This window comes from Ranitomeya variabilis, chromosome 2 (assembly GCF_051348905.1).
Source record: "Ranitomeya variabilis isolate aRanVar5 chromosome 2, aRanVar5.hap1, whole genome shotgun sequence".
In the NCBI taxonomy this organism is placed as follows: Eukaryota; Metazoa; Chordata; class Amphibia; order Anura; family Dendrobatidae; genus Ranitomeya; species Ranitomeya variabilis.
Window position 1 is genome coordinate 577643688 of NC_135233.1, and position 21204 is coordinate 577664891.

At 45.6% G+C, this 21204-nt stretch overlaps 1 protein-coding gene across 1 annotated transcript in view; it reads left to right on the forward strand.

Moving 5' to 3' along the window:
- Positions 1 to 21204, forward strand: part of HSF4 (heat shock transcription factor 4) — a 77711-nt gene that overhangs the window by 53589 nt on the left and 2918 nt on the right. The window contains exons 5-11 of the mRNA XM_077292766.1: positions 2611 to 2686; positions 7686 to 7750; positions 9301 to 9400; positions 11695 to 11819; positions 19635 to 19859; positions 20183 to 20279; positions 20586 to 20651. Of these exons, the coding sequence (XP_077148881.1) occupies positions 2611 to 2686; positions 7686 to 7750; positions 9301 to 9400; positions 11695 to 11819; positions 19635 to 19859; positions 20183 to 20279; positions 20586 to 20651 (754 nt within the window). The remainder of the gene's footprint in view (positions 1 to 2610; positions 2687 to 7685; positions 7751 to 9300; positions 9401 to 11694; positions 11820 to 19634; positions 19860 to 20182; positions 20280 to 20585; positions 20652 to 21204) is intronic.

Sequence of the window (21204 nt, forward strand, 5' to 3'; positions counted from 1 at the left end):
CAGAAAGCTGGACATGGGCAGAAAGCTGGACACAGGGGCAGAAAGCTGGACACAGAGGCAGAAAGCTGGACACAGGGGCAGAAAGCATGGGCAGAAAGCTGGACACAGGGGCAGAAAGCTGGACACAGAGGCAGAAAGCTGGACACAGGGGCAGAAAGCTGGACACAGGGGCAGAAAGCTGGACACGGGCAGAAAGCTGGACACAGAGGCAGAAAGCTGGACACAGAGGCAGAAAGCTGGACACAGGGGCAGAAAGCTGGACATGGGCAGAAAGCTGGACACAGGGGCAGAAAGCTGGACACAGAGGCAGAAAGCTGGACACAGGGGCAGAAAGCATGGGCAGAAAGCTGGACACAGGGGCAGAAAGCTGGACACAGAGGCAGAAAGCTGGACACAGGGGCAGAAAGCTGGACACAGGGGCAGAAAGCTGGACACGGGCAGAAAGCTGGACACAGAGGCAGAAAGCTGGACACAGAGGCAGAAAGCTGGACACAGGGGCAGAAAGCTGGACATGGGCAGAAAGCTGGACACAGGGGCAGAAAGCTGGACACGGGCAGAAAGCTGGACACAGGGGCAGAAAGCTGGACACGGGCAGAAAGCTGGACACAGGGGCAGAAAGCTGGACACAGGGGCAGAAAGCTGGACACAGGGGGGCAGAAAGGAGAAACAGGGCATGATTGGAGACACGGGGCAGGATGACAGACATGGCGGCATGACTGGAGACACTGGGGCAGGAATGGAAACAGATGGGGCAGAATTGAGACACAGGGGGCATGATTGCAGAAATGGGGGCCTGATTGGAGACGGGGCAGAATGGTGATACGGGCATGATTGGAGACACTGGAGGCAGGATTGGAGACAGATGGGGCAGGATCATGGGGCAGGATGGATACGATGGAGACAGATGGGGCAGGATGGGGAGATCATATGGGGCAGGATGGATACTCATTAGGGCAGGATGGGAGAACATATGGCTGACCCCAGTAATGAGACACACGGGGCCAGGATGGCGAATATTATTACCATAGGGGCTAATTAAGGGATATTATTACTGCAGTGATGTATTTATTTTATTTTTTGAGTACACTGTTTTAAGTGGAGGGGCGGTCCTATTACTGTGTAGATTGACACTATGTCGCCTTCTTCATGTGGTGTAATGTAGAAGTTGGGAAAATTAAGTAATGTGTTCTGCAAGTGGAACTCGAGATAACTGTTATTTCCTGCAGAAACGAGTCCTGGCTGCATGAAGTGATGGTGGTCTGTGCGGGATGAAAGATGAAGGACTTCACCTAGAGACGTCACTGGTGAGTCAGTGTGTTACCTATACATTGACACTATACACTGTATACTATATACAGAGGTCCTGTGTATAATATCACCAGTGATCACTGGATTACCTATAGACTATATACAGAGCTCCTGTGTATAATGTCACTGGTGATCACTGTATTACCTGTACACAGACACTGCATACTAAGTACAGATCTCCTGTGTATAATGGCACTTATGGTGATAGTATTGTGTTTTTTTTTATTATTGATCAGTATTGTAGTATTCAGTCACTATGTGTTGGTAATATGTGGTCTGGTCATGATGTTGTGGTATTTGTTCCTTGTATTTGATATTATTCGATCACTGTGGTGGTAATATGTCATCTGGTCATGGTGTGGCGGTATTTGTGCCTTGTAGATAGTATTATAGGTCACTGTGGTGATAATATGGTGTCTGGTCATGGTGCTGTGGTATTTGTTCCTTGTATGTGGTATTATAGGTCATTTTAAAAATTGAAAAATAAAAATATACCTAAATTGTACTGCATATTTTAACAAATATTTAATAGGTTACAGTAGAGTAGGGCCCGGCCAAAAGTGTCTACCTTGTCATTTTGGTGGCTTAAAAAAAATCTATTGGCCAAAACAAAAGCTGCCGGCTACATGTGTGATCTGGTGATGGGAACTGTCAATGTGTGATAGGTGAGAAGTGGAGATTTTCCAAGAGAGAGCGGTGGGACTGTGGACAGTTTGAGGGGTGGAGCGTGGAGGCGGGGCTAGGGTGGAGCCTGGGCGGAGTCTCAAGGGGGCCCCGGAAATTTTGCCAGTATGGGGCCCCGAAATTTCTAGTGGCAGCCCTGCATTCAAGTGTGACAAACATGCAAAAGAATAGGAAATCAGGAAGGGGGCAAACACTTTTTCACACAACTGTATTCTCTCACCTCTGAATGCTGAATTGCCAAAAGAGTTTAACTATTGCATCCTACAATCTGTTGCAAAAGATGCATGTTAATGCCCAAAATAACGCCTGCATTTGCAACCGAAGTTGCAAAACTTTTAAAAAACTTCTCTGACCTTACAACTATATATAAAAAAACATGCATCCTGTTTTTACATGCCTTGCCTTTTTTTATTTTTATCCATTAAAGGGAACCTGTCATCTGATTAACGCTGCCCAAACCTTGGGCAGCAAGAATTTTAACCTATACATTGCGCTTCATTCACTGCAGTGATAAATCCTGGCAATGTCCAGATGCACCATCTAATCACAAGGCCAGTAGTGGTTACTACGACCACCGTATTACGAGTATTACTAACACTATCCCTTTCCTTTTGCTAGACAGAATGAAGTCCTGTGGCGAGAGGTAGTCTCGCTAAGACAAAACCATTCTCAACAGCAAAAGATTATTAACAAGGTGAGTGTATAAAGCCTTATAGTTGGCATGCACATATATTAATATATTGGAACTTAAAGGGGAATAGAGAAAAATTAAATAACTAATGCAAATTCATTACAACTTAAGTTCCTAAATGCCTTTAATTAGCAAATCACACTCATTATGCCTAGGGAAGTAATCACTGTCTTGTTACACTGTCAGAATCCTGTCCTAGAATGTTAATAGAACTGGAACATGTGAGCATGTGCAGTAGGAGGCTCCACTGCTGTGACCTGCAGATAAATTACCATATAGTATAAAATGTCAAACTGACTCCAGGTCACAGCAGCATTCTATAATACAAGGTGGACAGCAGTGTGAGCAGCCTCTTCTTACCCCAGCACCCCTGCTATCTCAAGTGTTAAATCAGACAGACAGGGTGAACAGCAGTGTTAGTAAACTCATCTTATCTCAGCACCCCTACTATCTCAAGTGTTAGATCAAACAGACACAGTGGACAGTAATGTCAGTAGCCTCTTCTTACCTCAGCACTCCTGGTATCTTCAGTATTAGATCAGATAGACAGGGAGGACAGCAGTGTGAGCAGCCTCTTCTTACCTCAGCACTCCTGGTATCTCCAGTTTTAGATCAGATAGACAAGGTGCATAGCAGTGTGAGCAGCATCTTCTTACCCCGGCCCTCATAGTATCTCCACTATTAGGGTACCGTTACACAAAACGATTTACCAACGATCACGACCAGCGATACGACCTGGCCGTGATCGTTGGTAAGTCGTTGTGTGGTCGCTGGGGAGCTGTCACACAGACAGCTCTCCAGCGACCAACGATGCCGAAGTCCCCAGGTAACCAGGGTAAACATCGGGTTACTAAGCGCAGGGCCGCGCTTAGTAACCCGATGTTTACCCTGGTTACCAGCGTAAACGTAAAATAAAAAAAACACATACTCACATTCCGGTGCCCGGCGTCCGCTTCCCTGCACTCCTCCTGCATCCTGTGTAAGCGCCGGCCAAAGCAGAGCGGTGACGTCACCGCTGTGCTCTGCTTTCACTTTACGGCCGGCGCTCACAGTCAGTGCAGGGAAGCAGACGGCCAGGGACCTGACGGACACCGGAATGTAAGTATGTACTGTTTGTTTTTTTTTTACATTTACGATGGTAACCAGGGTAAACATCGGGTTACTAAGCGCGGCCCTGCACTTAGTAACCCGATGTTTACCCTGGTTACAAGCGAACGCATCGCTGGATCGGTGTCACACACACCGATCCAGCGATGACAGCGGGAGATCCAGCGACGAAATAAAGTTTCAAACGATCTGCTACGACGTACGATTCTCAGCGGGGTCCCTGATCACCGCTGCGTGTCAGACACAGCGATATCGTATCGATATCGCTGGAACGTCACGGATCGTACCGTCGTAGCGATCAAAGTGCCAATGTGAGACGGTACCCTTAGGTTATTAGATCAGACAGACAGGGTGGACAGCAGTGTGAGCAGCCTCTTCTTACCTCAGCACTCCTGATATCTCCAGTATTAGATCAGATAGACAGGGTGGACAGCAGTGTGAGCAGCTTCTTCTTACCTCAGCACTCCTGGTATCTCCAGTATTAGATCAGATAGACAGGGAGGACAGCAGTATGAGCAGCCTCTTCTTACTTCAGCATCCCTGGTATCTCCAGTATTAGATCAGATAGACATGGAGGACAGCAGTATGAGCAGCCTCTTCTTACCTCGGCGCCCCTGGCATCTCCAGTATTAGATCAGATAGACAGGGAGGATAGCAGTATGAGCAGCCTCTTCTTACCTCAGCACTCCTGGTATCTCCAGTATTAGATCAGATATACAGGGTGGACAGCAATGTGAGCAGCCTCTTCTTACCTCAGCACTCCTGGTATCTTAAGTATTAAAATATTCACTGGGAGCACATCTTACAACATATGCTGGGGGAAAAGCCTCCTATTGCTCATGCTCACAGGCTCCTGTCCTAGTAACATTCTAGGACATTCTTCTGACAGTGTAACAAGACAGCAGCCAATTTAATTCTATAATGATTACATCCCTAGACAAAACAAGAGAGATTTGTTACTTAATGGTATTTAATAACTTATTTATAATTACATTTTCTTCAGTATTTTTTTTCTGCAGAATCCCTTTAATGTGGCCATACACCTCTAATAGCTGTAGGTCAACTGCTTTTTCTTCTGTTGCTCTGTTTGGAAACTTCATATTCTCCACTTCTGAAGCACATGAAGTAGCTACTCCTATTATAAAATTGTGCTTCAGTGATATATAGCCTACTTTTAGGTTAATTTTAAGTAAGAAAAACTTCTTTATATATTGGTACCAAGAGCAGTTAAAATATTATTTTACTGTAAACTCTGGCCAATGAGCAGACCATTTAGCATTTAATTGAAAGCAGGAGTAGAAACTGGAGATTAGATCCCAAGCAGCACTGTAATAACATGGATCTAGTGTCTAAAATGTCTGTGAAGGTGCAGGAAACTTTATCCTGTAGTTTTGGGCTGAAGAAATCAAAGTGAAGTTTGCAAAATGACCATAAATATGCCTGTGTTTCTACCTTTAGAATACACTATACACTCCTGTGCACTTTATGCTCTTGTACAGTACCTTGCCTGGCCGACTTTACCCTCTGCCATCTACATCAGTATAGCTGCCTGTGTGATTATACATCATTGTTAGCTGGTTTCTAACAGAGCTCAACTCTCCTGCACTCCTCTACAATGGAGCTTGTAATTACTAGGCAGTGTAGAGTTGTGCTGACAAATCAGCAATGTGAAACTGCAAATGCTGCTCTGTTGATGTATATGGCAAAAGATAATCCTCTGCCATAAGCATCAACATGGCAGCACTGCAGATCAGAGTCAGTTATAGATTTGGAAAAAGACAATATAGAACTACCATAATGGACAGTTGTAAAGGACTCTAAAGAGAACCATTCACCAGGTCAAACATAGTTTGATTTCACTCTTATTTTATTTTTGCTGCTCCCAATTATTTTTTTTAATTTGCCATACTGTTTAAGAGATATGGTCCTTTTTATTTAGTCCTAATTTGTATGGTCATTACCAAGAGGGCGCTACTCCTAAAGTAATAATACAGAGTGGCCTAAAGAGATTCTTGTGAGCCACACTACCTTGATCAAGACCATACAAATTTGCACTATATAAAAAAGCCCATACCTCTAGAACCATATGGCTGATTTTAATTGCCTTAATTGTATTTATTCCACAAAAGTACATTGAAGGGAACCACTCAGCCCATTTTTACATTTGTAAGCAGTGGTATGGTTCTGTTAGAGCCCTACCGATGTGCCAGTCATGAGAAATCCAGCATAAAAATGATATGCAAATGCAGCGCCCCAGAGTCCTGGTCGTTGCAGTACTGATGCTCCGCCGCTAAGGGGGGCTATGGAACGTCTGATGGCACTGAAGGGGTTCACCTGACCAGGTATCACAGACACCAATACACTTCACAGTCTGGCCTCCAGGGGGAGCTAAGGGTGCTATGTATTAGGCCACTCCTCACAGTCTGGTAAAACTGGGGGTTAGACAGGAAGTTAGACAGAAGCTGACTGGGTTGGAGCCAGGCAACATCCTGTGGCAGAGGGTGTTGCAGGGGAAGATTCGGGGGGGTCACTGTCAGGGGTGGGATCCTGACAGAGGCCTAGCGAACTGAGAGAACGTTACGGGACCGCGCCTGCACGAGATAGCGGCGGTACCCCAAGAAAGGACAAGAAGCGAGGTTTATTGTGCTGAGTGAGAAACGAGATCAACGCATCAAGGAGAAACACCAGTAGGAGTCGTGCTGCAAGACGAGGCAACATCCTACTGAGGCGCGCAGCCGGTGGCCGGAACGCCGAGGAAGTATAGAGCTCCAGGTCTTACTTCAAACCTACGGCAGGACAGTCAGTTATAGGCGGGCTGTCTCACTCAATTCACCTAAGAAGACATAGGGGGCAACAACTGGAGAGGGGCGACACTAGGGTCCCGGAAGAGCTCCGAGCCTACCCGTCATACGGGTGCGTCCTAGCCATATCATCTGGGGGACGAAGAAGAACATCAGAATCGAGTTGTGAGGGAACTTCAGAAACAGACACAACAGTTGTGGGGACTATCCCGTAAGCACAGCAGGGAAGGACTACAACACACAAGCGCTAGAAGGTAGGCACAGATTTCCACCTGCAACGGGAACTCTGGAGGTGCCATCGGACCGGCCGGACTTGCGCAGCCCGGTTAACCATATTCCGGACTGAGGATCCTGAAGCCTTCAGTAAAGAGGTAAAGAGACTGCAACCTGGTGTCCTCGTTATTTACTGCGACCTGCACCACATCATAACATCATCACCATACCTCCACCTTCATTGTACGCCCCTCAGCAGGGTCACGGACCGGGTCTAGCCACCGTGACAACCCCAGAACAGAGACTCAGAGGCCCGGTACCGGGTACCCCTCGGCCCTGCGGCAGTGGGGGCGCTACACAAATGATATGCAAATCAGGCTGGAAGTGCACTGGGGCGTACCAGTGCAGGAAGTGCACAGGGGGTGTGTCAGTGTACTTGTACTCCTTCTTCCCAGTGCATTTCTAGCCCAAATTGCATGTGGCTCAGATTTTTAATGACTGGCATATTGGATTTCTGCAAAAAAAATTAAAGTTGATAATTGTTATTTAATATAGATGACTTATCTTTAGGATCGGTCATCCATAGCAGAACGTTAGGGGTGTGACAACTTTAATAATTTAATCACAAATTGATGAGCATAAAAAATACTATTTTGTTTTTATTCTTTGCCAGAAAAGATCTAGTTAAAGTTCACAAAGGAGTCCAAAAAGTGCAAATACAGCGTATTATTAGTATTATATTACATAGTATTATTATAAGGCACTTGTTTGGAGTTTGCCTTAGTGTCACCTTTTAAATTTAGTTGTTACCGATGCCTATAAAGGGTGAAGGGTCACTGACTTCTGTAACTAACACCTGATTCTGTGCTTTTTAATGACAGTTAATCCAGTTTCTATTCGGACAACTGCCTCCTGGCCCCTCCAGTGCTGGGATAAAGAGAAAGATGTGAGTGCCTGCAGGAGATCACCCCCACCTAAGCTGACAAAACCCCCCACCAACAAAATCACAAGCTCAGCGAGGCCCCCGAGTGCCGGTCACCTGACCCGCTCACCCTAGTGATGGGCGCTGAATGGTCCTGCTGAGTCAGATCTGCTGACCACTGGCTTTCAATATTCTGTGTGCAAAGTGCCCTCTCAGCTCCTGGGACTATTGTGGGGGCAGAGAAAGAAAGGGAAAAGCATCCAAAAATAGGCAGATAAGCACAATAACTCAATATCGATAACAATGGATGGAAAGATTTCAAAAGCATTATTAAAATGGAGCAAAACTTAAAGGGTTTTCCCAAAATAGCAAGTTTTTCCCTTAATCCATAAAATAAGGAACACATTTTTGACTGCAACTAGGACTCCAACGATACCAAGAATGGGACTCGGAGACCCTGAGAACAGGGCTCGTCTTGAATGGCACATGCTCAACCTCTGCTCTAGTCATTGTCTATGGGACTGTTGGAAAAAATAATGGAGCGCAGCGTTTGGCTTTTACCACAGTCCCATAAACGATAATCCTAAGAAAATCAAGCTGCAGTGCCGCTATTTTTTCTTAGTTTTATTGACTTGGTTGTCCTAGTTTGGATGCGCCTGTCATTTTTTTCTGTTCCATAAACAATAACTGGAACGGAGGTTAAGTTACAGTCTCAGGATCGCTGCTGGGGGTCCCAGTGATCAGACCCTCAGTGGTCATCTCCTATCCCAGGAGTAGGGAAAATCCTAAGAATGAAGGGATATATCTTTGTTCAATCAAGGGTGTAGTAGGAGCTGTCACAACCAGGTCCTGGTGCCCGAGGGATCTTTTTGGAAACCTAAGATAACTCTAGTATTCAAATTGGACCATGTTAAGGATTTTGCAGGAGCTTTGAGTTGTACTCAGCTTTCTCCGCAGTCCCATACGCAATAATTGAAGCGGAGATCAAACCTTGTTCTCAGGATCACTGGTGGTCCCAATGGTCGAACCCTCAGCAGGTAGTAAGTTACCCCCTATCCCAGGAGTAAAGAACATCCTAGAGTGAAAGTATATATCTTTGTTCATCCAGGGTTGTAGTTGGAGCTGTCACAGGTCCTGGTGCCTGAGGGATCTTTTGGAAAACCAAAGTTAGCACTAGTATTAAAATTGGACCATGTTAAGGATTTTGCATTGGGACTGAGGAGCTTCGAGTTACGTCTCGGTACATAACTATGCAATGAATGTGTAACCATGGAAGGGGCTAGAGGAAGAGCAGAAGTAGGATACCGTACGTGCCTATCATGTTCAAAGAGCTACTTCCTCCTAGTTACACCTGGAGCTTAACTTTTAGGACTGACGAAAGGTAGAAATCCAAGGTACAATGTAGAAAACCAGTTAAGCAAGATGAAGCCTTGGCACGAAAGTCATTTAGTACATATAGAGTTTGTGTAGAATATGCCGCACTTTCAGGGCAGATCATCCTTTGTCCTCGTGTCAATCAAATTTGTGATTATTGCCTAGATTTAGTTCTTGTGATAATACCTTTTCTATTTTAGACCTCTTATGTTGGACGACGGAAACTCTGCCCTACCAGTGTCCAAATTTAGTAGACTTCTTCCTGTCGATTCACTGCATGACCCCTATTACATTCAGTCGGTGAGTTTTCCTATTATTTTCTTGCTTGGGTGGCAAAGCATTTAGCTAGACATAATAATTAAATGGGGTTATCAAGACCCTTTAAACTAATATTCTATCTGAATATTAGATTGTTGGGTGCCCTACTCGACTGGTTGTTTGAGGAGGCTCAGGTCAATAGGCAAGTGTGGACATAAAGCCAAGAAATATGAAAAATGAGGACTGGAGGAGAGATCAGTCTTTTTTTTCTTTATATCTCCTTCAATATATATAATATAATACACAGTGGGCCACAAAAGAAACTCCATATCATGGTCAGTCTTTTATACAAGATAGATGACCTATCACTTCCTATGTAAGAGGAGACCAAAATAACAAACCTTTCTCAAATATATGGGATTTGGAAAAGTAAAAAAAAAGGCCTCTCTAATTAAGTAAAGTTCTAGCCCTTTAAGAGAAGGAGACTGGGGTTGATGGAAGTTGGGCTCTTCACTGTCTCACTATTTTGACAGCTTTGTGAGACTTCCTTCTTCAGAGCTGATAGATACCACCATGTGGGGGAAGCTTTGTTCACCTTGTAAACACACATTTTAGCAAGACAATCAACATTTTCGGTGAAAAAGTCACATAAATCATTAAAAACAAAAATAAAGAACATTTCTAATTTTGCCCAAATTTCACGATCCACATGCACCATTTGGAAGAATTTGACCCAAAATTGGCAATGGAACTTTGAGAGATGAATTGGGCCCTTAATTTTTGGCAAATTTTTTAGTCGCAGTCTCAGATGTACATGAACTAAGCACTCTAGAGGAGGATGGTTAATTTTATGTACAGTACATCTAAAATGTTTGTGCAAAATGTGGAACTTTTTTTGCTAAGCATGAGCAAACATTTTGCAACTTTTTAAAAAGTCGCAATTTATGAATCAGCTGAAATTATTTGGATACCAAATACCACTCGCAAATGGGTGAACATAAAAAAAGACAGCATAACATATATAAAAAATAGAGTTTAAAAAGGGCAACACTTTAAAAGAAGAATAAGGAGCAAATGAAAAAGAGGTGAAAAATATGAAAAAATAGGAAAAAAAGGATGCAAATGCAATAATAAATCGGACCTGATGTGTTTAAAAGTGAAATATCCTTTGATTGAGACATTAATATCCGGTTTTGCTGGTATTCCATTTCAGTCATTCGGTTTTGTGCTGCAAATGGCAATAAATATGTTCCTTTCAGTAAAGCCAAACCCTGAGGGCATGAACTAAGTAAATAATACGATGAGTCTCCCTTGTACAATCGAATGATCAGCTCTGAGTCACTGAAGAAAAGTGTTACACATGTTGGTGGCCTGACCTCTTTTGTTCTGTAGTAATAACTCAAGACTTTAAAAAGAACATTTTTGGAATGGGATGTTGTGATATTCATCATGTTTTCGCCCCAGGCAATACACCCTCAGGGGTTTTACTGTTTTTTGTTTTTTTTAAAGGCTCAGACTGGTTAGAAAGTCACCGATCCCCTGCAGCTCCTGATCCAGCACTCACCTAGTCTGTGCTGGTCTCTACTTCCAAGTCCCTTCTTGACACCCAGGAAATAGATGGCAATGACTGCTCCGATGGTCATAAATGGGTCAATGTGGTGGCCAGTGATTGTCATGTCCAGACATTTCTGTGGTCTCAAGACACGATCAGGATGTAAAGTCCAGTGTGGACCAGGAGCTGGGTATAGGAGATGGACAATATCACGTCTTTGATTATTATTTGAGAATCTGCCAGGGAAGTAGTTCTGATCATCTGTAGATCTTTTATATCTTTTTCTGAGCTGATAAGTGACCATAGACCACATTTACAGGAAAACAAAGAGCCTGTAAAAGCCAAATGGTGCAAAAGTTGTAATGAAACGCAATTACAAAACTTAATTCTAGCCCCAAATGCATCCATCTAAGTAAAAAAAAACAGTAACAGCATCCCCTTTAAATCATAACATTCTACCACCATTAGGGTGAGATTAGGCATTTACTATATGTATGTATTACCTGTATGCAGTGGGCTCTGGAGCTCCCCCCCAGTGGCGACTGCATTCTATCATTTAAAAAAAAAAATCTACATTTATCAGCAAATTTACGTGGACCTATTAAGATAAAGAAAATGATGTTTAGTGGTAGACATTAGGTTTAAATTAATTAAAATATCTCCCCAATGCCATATGTTAGAGGAAACTAGGGTCAAGCAAGTGAGATTGCATTAAAATGGCGCTGCTTTATCCTGTGATGGTCATATTTGGTTTGGAGTGTCTCATACTAATTTCTCTACGTAGCCACCTACAGATCCAGCGTCCTCATTAAACAGCCCTGCTGTCAGTGCGGGGCCCGTGATATCGGACGTGACAGAGACTCTGCCCACCAACTCGGTGACGGCACAGCCTAATGCTGATGGGGAGAGGTAAGGATTCCAGCGAGATTTACTAAGAGGTTGGAGATTGAGGCTTCGGGAGAGTAAAGCATTTGACTGTCTTCTATATAATATATATCAGATTTTACACAGAATGGTGAGAAATGAAAATTGTTTAATTGTCTATGGGCTGAAGAAATCAATCCGACTTATGTGATTTGGAAAATGTGAGAGGTTTTCCCATGAGCAACATGTATCTCCTATCCACTGCATAGGTGATAAATGTACATTTGTGGGTGATCAACCATTAGGATCCACCATTATTTATTAGAAGGGGGTCACAAGTTCTGTGTGAATGAAGCAATAGTGTGCATGTCTGACCACCGAGTAGTGTTTATATGTGGCCATTGAGTAGTGTGCATGCGTGACCACCGAGTAGTGTGTATGTGTGACCACTGAGTAGTGTGCATGTGTGACCACCGAGTAGTGCGCATGTTGGCCATTGAGTAGTGCGCATGCGTGACCACCGAGTAGTGTGCATGTGTGGCCATTGAGTAGTGCGCATGCGTGACCACCGAGTAGTGTGCATGTGTGACCACCGAGTAGTGCGCATGTTGGCCACTGAGTAGTGTGCATGCATCCCCACCGAGTAGTGTGCATGTGTGGCCATTGAGTAGTACGCATGCGTGACCACCGAGTAGTGCGCATGTGTGGCAATTGAGTAGTGTGCACCTGTCATCACTGGGGAGTATGCATGTGTCAACACCGAGTAGTGTGCATGTGTCACCACTGGGAAGTGTGCATGTGTGACCACCGAGTAGTGTGCACCTGTCATCACTGGGGAGTATGCATGTGTCACCACTGAGTAGTGTGCATGTGTCACCACTGGGGAGTGTGCATGTGTGACCACTGAGTAGTGTGCATGTGTGACCACCAAGTAGGGTGTATGTGTGACCACTGAGTAGTGTGCATGTGTCCCCACCGAGTAGTGCGCATGTGTGACCACTGAGTAGTGCGTATGCATGACCACCGAGTAGTGTGCATGTGTCACCACCAAGTAGTGTGTATGTGTGACCACCGAGTAGTGTGCACCTGGCATCCCTGGGGAGTGTGCATGTGTCACCACCGAGTAGTGTGCATGTGTGGCCATTGAGTAGTGCGCATGCGTGACCACTGAGTAGTGCGCATGTGTGACCATTGAGTAGTGTGCCTGCGTGACCACCGAGTAGTGTGCATGTGTGGCCATTGAGTAGTGTGCATGCGTGACCACCGAATAGTGTGTATGTGTGACCACAGAGTAGTGTGCATGTGTGACCACAGAGTAGTGCCCATGTGTGGCCATTGAGTAGTGCGCGTGCCTGCGCATGCGTGACCACTGAGTAGTGTGCATGTGTGGCCATTGAATAGTGGGCATGCGTGACCACCGAGTAGTGCGCATGTGTGACCACTGAGTAGTGTGCATGTGTGACCACTGAATAGTGTGCATGTGTGACCACTGAGTAGTGTGCATGTGTGACCACAGAGTAGTGTGCATGTGTGACTGGAGCGCCCCCACGCAAGGGCAATGGGGTACTCGGCACCAGGTTCTTTGGTTCGGGGGATGTCACAGTGGCCCGACCCGGTCCGTGGCCCTTTGAGGGACGTCCAATAAAAGGAAGAGTTTTTATGGTTTTGGGAAAGGTCTTTAAAGGGGAGGTGTTCGTGACGCCACCTGTGGTATTCGGTCAGGGTGACCGACGCTGCTTAGGGATCCTCTGGGGTGATGTTATGGCAGCAAAATGGTATACCTTCCCACAGGTGAAGTGTATCCCCAGGGCTTCCCAGAGTGTATAGGGTGAATGGTGGATGATGTAAGGCGCAGTGAATAACGAGGACACAAGGTTGCAGTCTCTTTACCTTTACTGAAGGCTTCAGTGTCCACAGTACCAGATCACAAGGTAGGCAGAGTCCGGCCAGTCTGAAGGCAAATCCAGAGTCCCCTTGTCCAGGTGGAATTCAATAGCCTTCCTATGCGCACAGTAACACAGTAGGTCCCTACTTGCATAAGCTCCAATAAGGTCCTCACTGTTATTACTCCTCTCACTGTTCTGAATGGTCGGATAGAACAAAACACGTATGACTGGTGGCCTGAGGCTTTTTATAGGGACCCTAGAGACGCCCCGGCCCCCACAAGTTGCCACCGTGTCTCCTGTGTATTAAAGGTCGGGCAGCCAACGTAGAATTAACTGTCCTGCCAGTCTCTGAAGTAAAGCATAGAGATCCATACTCCCTCGGTATTCTGGCCACCGGTATTCCTGCGCTTCAGAAGGGGGCAGCCTCTCACAGGACAGAACTCCTTCTGGTTTCCTCTCCTTTTGATATGACTTCGTTTCTCACTCACTACAATACGCTTCTCTTCAATGTCTCTCTCCTTGGATGCTGCCACACGTGGGGCAGGGGCAGCTCTGTGGACCCTTGTTCTCCGCAGACCGCAGTCTGGATCTGGCTGGAACCCACTCCAGCCAGCTTCTGCCAAACTCCGTCGGGTTCTGACTAACTTCCTAACCAACCTCCAGTTTTACCTATATGTGAGGATTGGCCTAGTAGATAGAACCTTTGCTCCCCCTGGTGGCTGGAGTGTGAAGTGTGTTGGGTGTGGTTGTGATACCTGGACAGAAGATCTCCTTTATTGCCTCCAGACGTAATATTGCTCCCCCTGGTGGAAGAACAACATTACTGCAACGACTGGGACTCGCTCACTGCATGACCACAGACTAGTGTGCATGTGTGACCACTGAGTAGTGTGCATGTGTGACCACCGAGTAGTGTGCATGTGTGACCACAGAGTAGTATGCATGTGTCACCATCGAGTATTGTACATGTGTGACCACCGAGTAGTGTGCATGTGTGACCACTGAGTAGTGTACATGTGTGACCACCGAGTAGTGTGCATGTGTGACCACCGAGTAGTGTACATGTGTGACCACCGAGTAGTGTGCATGTGTGACCACAGAGTAGTGTGCATGTGTCACCATCAAGTAGTGTACATGTGTGACCACCGAGTAGTGTGCATGTGTGACCACCGAGTAGTGTACATGTGTGACCACCGAGTTGTGTGCATGTGTGACCACTGAGTAGTGTGCATGTGTGACCACTGAGTAGTGTACATGTGTGACCATAGAGTAGTGTGCATGTGTGACCACTGCTTCAATTGAGATGGGATGGAGCGGTGATCATTCATGGTTACTACCACTTTATTCACACAGGGACATAAGACTCACATTATCATGATTACTGGGGGTTCTGCACTAGGACCCCCCTCCATCATATAGGTATACTTTGCATGGCTGATACATTTGGCTTGTGGGATCATGATCCATCCAATGAAATGTCTCAGTCCATTGCCTTTACATTGCAACTACTGATGTACTCTTTAGATTCCTGTAGACCCCACACACAAGAGATCGCTGTCAGCCCAATGATCATTCAGCTGATAGTCATCTTCCCTGACTCCTACGACTCGGCCATGCTCTCCTGTGTTCTCTATGAGAGACACACGGCCAGGCCTCTCTGGCAGCAGTTCACTCCCGGCGAACTAAAGGATTGGCCATGGGACATCCAACCGGTCAGATCCTTCTCTACCCTGACATCATCTATCAGTCTGTGTACCGGGACCTCGCTACTCTCCCTTGTCAGCTGATGTTAGTGGGTTTGGAAGGCTTTCACCTAATGTGTATGGGGTCTTAATTTATGAAGGGTAGATTACTTTAGCCCTAAATTAAATTGACTGATTTGTCTCATATTTCTGTGAACAAAAGATGACACCTCGATCTCCTAAATGATGGCATAAGTGGAATTACATGGGAGGGTGTTGTGAATTTGGATTCTGGGCTCCCCCGGTGGCTACTGGTGGAATTGAACTTGTGACATCATCTTCCCTGTTCACCTGTTCTGATTAGATCTGGGTGTCGCTATATAACCTGGCTTCTCTGTTAGATGCTTGCCGGTCAACAATGTTATCAGAAGCCTCTCTGTGCTTGTTCCTGCTCCCAGACATCTACTAGATAAGTTGGACATTCGTCCATGTTTTGTTTTTGTATTTTGGTTCCAGTTCACAGCTGCAGTTTCGTTACTGTGTCTGGAAAGCTCTTGTTGATCAGGAATTGCCACTCTGGTATTATGAGTTAATGCCAGAGTCCTAAAGTAATTTCTGGATGTGTTTTGTTAGGGTTTTCTACTGACCATGAAAGTATGCTTTCTGTCTTCTGCTATCTAGAAAGCGGACCTCAAATTTGCTAAAACTATTTTCCTGCTGCGTTTGTTGTTTCATCTCATATCACCGCCAATATATGTGGGGGGCTTCTGTCTCCTTTTGGGCATTTCTCTAGAGGTGAGTCAGGTCTTATATTTCCCTCTGCTAGCATTATTTAGTTCTCCGGCCGGCGCTGGGCATATAGGGATAAAAAGTAGGACATGCTACCTGGCTACTTCTAGATGATGCGGTAGGTTTAGTTCATGGTCAGTACAGTTACATCTTCCAAGAGCTTGTTCCTATAGAGGCTTATGCTAGTTCTCTGGCCATGGAGATCATGACAGTTTGACCGGCCCACTAAAGGGTTAAAATCCTTGGCTGAGAAAGGAGAGAAATAAGAAGTCTGCTGAGAGTTTTTTTTTTTTTTTTTTTTTTTTTCCTCTGTGCTCTTAATTGGATCACTTGCCAGTCTGTCTATGCTTCAGTCTTCCAGTCCTTTATGCATGATATTTTCCGCGATTTTTTGGATAAATTTATGATAGTGTATCTGGATGATATTCTGATTTTTTCGGATGACTGGGACTCTCATGTCCGGCAAGTTAAGAGGGTTTTTCAGGTTTTGCGGTCTAATTCTCTGTGTGTCAAGGGTTCTAAGTGCGTTTTTGGGGTTCAGAGAATTTCCTTTTTGGGATATATTTTTTCTCCCTCTTCCATTGAGATGGATCCTGTCAAGGTTCAAGCTATTTGTGATTGGACGCAGCCCTCTTCTCTTAAAAGTCTTCAGAAATTTTTGGGCTTTGCCAACTTTTATCGTCGATTTATTTCTGGTTTTTCGGATGTCGTTAAGCCATTGACCGATTTGACTAGACAGGGTGCTGATGTTGCTAATTGGTCCCCTGATGCTGTGGAGGCCTTTCAGGAGCTTAAGCGCCGTTTTTCTTCTGCCCCTGTGTTGCGTCAGCCTGATGTGACTCTTCCTTTTCAGGTTGAGGTCGACGCTTCTGAGATCGGAGCTGGGGCAGTGTTGTCGCAGAAAAGTTCTGACTGCGCCGTGATGAGGCCTTGTGCCTTCTTTTCCCGTAAATTTTCGCCCGCTGAGCGGAATTATGATGTTGGGAATCGGGAGCTTTTGGCCATGAAGTGGGCGTTTGAGGAGTGGCGCCATTGGCTCGAGGGGGCCAGACATCAGGTGGTGGTATTGACTGACCACAAAAATTTGATTTATCTTGAGACCGCCAGGCGCCTGAATCCTAGACAGGCGCGCTGGTCATTATTTTTTTCTCGGTTTAATTTTGTGGTATCGTACCTACCAGGTTCTAAGAATGTTAAGGCGGATGCCCTTTCTAGGAGTTTTGAGCCTGATTCACCTGGCAACTCTGACCCCACAGGTATTCTTAAGGAGGGAGTTATCTTGTCAGCTGTTTCTCCAGACCTGCGGCGGGCCTTGCAGGAGTTTCAGGCGGATAGACCGGATCGTTGTCCGCCTGATAGGCTGTTTGTTCCTGATGATTGGACCAGTAAAGTCATCTCTGAGGTGCATTCTTCTGCGTTGGCAGGTCATCCTGGAATTTTTGGTACCAGGGATTTGGTGGCAAGATCCTTCTGGTGGCCTTCCCTGTCACGAGATGTGCGAGGCTTTGTGCAGTCTTGTGACGTTTGTGCTCGGGCCAAGCCTTGTTGTTCTCGGGCTAGTGGATTATTGTTGCCCTTGCCTATTCCTAAGAGGCCTTGGACACACATCTCGATGGATTTTATTTCAGATCTGCCTGTTTCTCAGAAGATGTCTGTCATCTGGGTGGTGTGTGACCGTTTTTCTAAGATGGTTCATTTGGTTCCCCTGCCCAAATTGCCTTCTTCTTCCGAGTTGGTGCCCCTGTTTTTTCAAAATGTTGTTCGTTTGCATGGTATTCCTGAGAATATCGTTTCTGACAGAGGAACCCAATTTGTGTCTAGATTTTGGCGGGCATTTTGTGCTAGGATGGGCATAGATTTGTCTTTTTCGTCTGCTTTTCACCCTCAGACTAATGGCCAGACCGAGCGGACTAATCAGACCCTGGAGACATATCTGAGGTGTTTTGTGTCTGCTGACCAGGATGATTGGGTTGCTTTTTTGCCATTGGCGGAGTTCGCCCTCAATAATCGGGCCAGCTCTGCCACCTTGGTTTCCCCGTTTTTCTGTAATTCGGGGTTCCATCCTCGATTTTCCTCCGGTCAGATGGAATCCTCGGATTGTCCTGGAGTGGATGCGGTGGTGGAGAGATTGCATCATATCTGGGGGCAGGTGATGGACAATTTAAAGTTGTCCCAGGAGAAGACTCAGCTTTTTGCCAACCGTCACCGTCGTGTTGGTCCTCGGCTTTGTGTTGGAGATTTGGTGTGGTTGTCTTCTCGTTTTGTCCCTATGAGGGTCTCATCTCCTAAGTTTAAGCCTCGGTTCATCGGTCCGTATAAAATATTGGAGATTCTTAACCCTGTTTCCTTCCGTTTGGACCTCCCTGCATCCTTTTCTATTCATAACGTTTTTCATCGGTCGTTATTGCGCAGGTATGAGGCACCGGTTGTGCCTTCCGTTGAGCCTCCTGCTCCGGTGTTGGTTGAGGGTGAGTTGGAGTACGTTGTGGAAAAAATCCTAGACTCCCGTGTTTCCAGACGGAGACTCCAGTATCTGGTCAAGTGGAAGGGATACGGCCAGGAGGATAATTCTTGGGTCACTGCATCTGATGTTCATGCCTCTGATCTGGTTCGTGCCTTTCATAGGGCCCATCCTGATCGCCCTGGTGGTTCTGGTGAGGGTTCGGTGCCCCCTCCTTGAGGGGGGGGTACTGTTGTGAATTTGGATTCTGGGCTCCCCCGGTGGCTACTGGTGGAATTGAACTTGTGACATCATCTTCCCTGTTCACCTGTTCTGATTAGATCTGGGTGTCGCTATATAACCTGGCTTCTCTGTTAGATGCTTGCCGGTCAACAATGTTATCAGAAGCCTCTCTGTGCTTGTTCCTGCTCCCAGACATCTACTAGATAAGTTGGACATTCGTCCATGTTTTGTTTTTGTATTTTGGTTCCAGTTCACAGCTGCAGTTTCGTTACTGTGTCTGGAAAGCTCTTGTTGATCAGGAATTGCCACTCTGGTATTATGAGTTAATGCCAGAGTCCTAAAGTAATTTCTGGATGTGTTTTGTTAGGGTTTTCTACTGACCATGAAAGTATGCTTTCTGTCTTCTGCTATCTAGAAAGCGGACCTCAAATTTGCTAAAACTATTTTCCTGCTGCGTTTGTTGTTTCATCTCATATCACCGCCAATATATGTGGGGGGCTTCTGTCTCCTTTTGGGCATTTCTCTAGAGGTGAGTCAGGTCTTATATTTCCCTCTGCTAGCATTATTTAGTTCTCCGGCCGGCGCTGGGCATATAGGGATAAAAAGTAGGACATGCTACCTGGCTACTTCTAGATGATGCGGTAGGTTTAGTTCATGGTCAGTACAGTTACATCTTCCAAGAGCTTGTTCCTATAGAGGCTTATGCTAGTTCTCTGGCCATGGAGATCATGACAGGAGGGCTACATAAAACCCTGGCTGCCTTAAGATGGGCTTGATAGATTCCATCATCCTTGTTCATTGTGCTTGCTTTTACTTCTAGGGGTAAGTGTCTTCTACTGATTAAAGAAGAGCCGATCAGTCCAGCAGTAAAGGGACCCTCCGAAGCAGACGTCCCCCTGACTGGCTGCACTGCATGTTCTGACCCTCCAGTGTTGCCAGTTGCAATGGTTCAATCTATACTGGAAGGAAAAGAAAGTTGTAGCCCACCCCAGCCCTTTGGATCCCAGCAGCTGGAGGCGCGAGGACGGAGGAATCCCTTGGAGAGGTTATTTGATGCTTCCTTTCTTTACCCACTCTATTAGACATCACTTGCCTTTGAACCTTTATTAGCTCTCCTATATCTTGGAGCCCAATTTAAATCCCTTATGGCCTTACAAGTGATTTATGAAGGGGTAATATTACACTAGGATCAAAGATTTTTCTCTCTTTTTTTATACACCCTTAAATCTTTTTGGGCTTTGCAGCTGCTGCCTGGCATTGAGCACTGCTGCTCAGCTTATGTGTAGCCAGAATGCCTATTCCATTTACTCACACATGTAGATGTTTCCTAAACATGCAGGAGTAAAATGAAGCCATTTATTTCCCTAGACAGGACTCTCTTGACGGTTCTGACGTCAGTCTGGAAGGACTACAGCTCCTGCTCAGAAGTCAGCATTACAGTCTGGATTCAGCTGCTGTTCTGGATGTAAGCATTTTTTTCCCAAGTATCATTGATGAAGCAAGGTGTGAATGGCATGATTGGTTGCCAATTTGCGCAAGGGCATTTTTTTTTTACACTTTTATGCCAATTTTGAATATGTTGAAGGTTTGGACTCCACTTTTTGGAAGGTCCCAATCTTAAATATATGGCCAGCCTAAGTCTGCAACTAATTAGCATATCAGTAATTGTCATGACCCCCCTGGAGGTTTATTTTTTAGCTTTCCCCATGTTCCATGGTAATGTACTGAGTATGTTCCCAATCATGATGTATAATATTAATACATTTTGCAGGTTTTTAGTGCTGGCCTCTGTGTAGGTGAATGGAGTCTTCCTGCCATGGATCCCAGTCTATCACCGGTGAGAATGCTTACATTAACCTGGAACTAAGGGGTGGCGCCTGACCCACCTGAAATACATCCCCATACCGTTATCCCTTCTCCATCAGATAGAGAAATGTGATCCATCACTGCACAGAACATGTTTCCTCCAGAGTCCAGTGTTGACATCTTTACACCACTCAATCCAATGCTCGGCATTGTGCTTGGTGATGTGAGGCTGCATGCAGCTGCTCGGCCATGAAGCTCCCAGCGGGGGCACAGTGTTTGTGCTGATGTTAGTACACCAGAGGAGGTCTGGACTCTGCAGTTATGGAGTCAGCACAGCGGTGGTGACTTTTCTGCCCTATGTTCCTCAGAACTTGTTGACCACGCTCTGTAACGTTACAGGGTCTCCACTTAGGAGACTTAGGAGGGAAGAAATGACATGAACGGACTTGTTACCTAGGTGGCTCCTATTACAGGACCGCACTGGTATCAGTGAGCTCTTTACCACCAGCAATTTTGTCACGTTAGTGAAGGCAGATGACATCTTGAGGTGATGTATGGTATACACCAGGGGGGATGAAGGACCA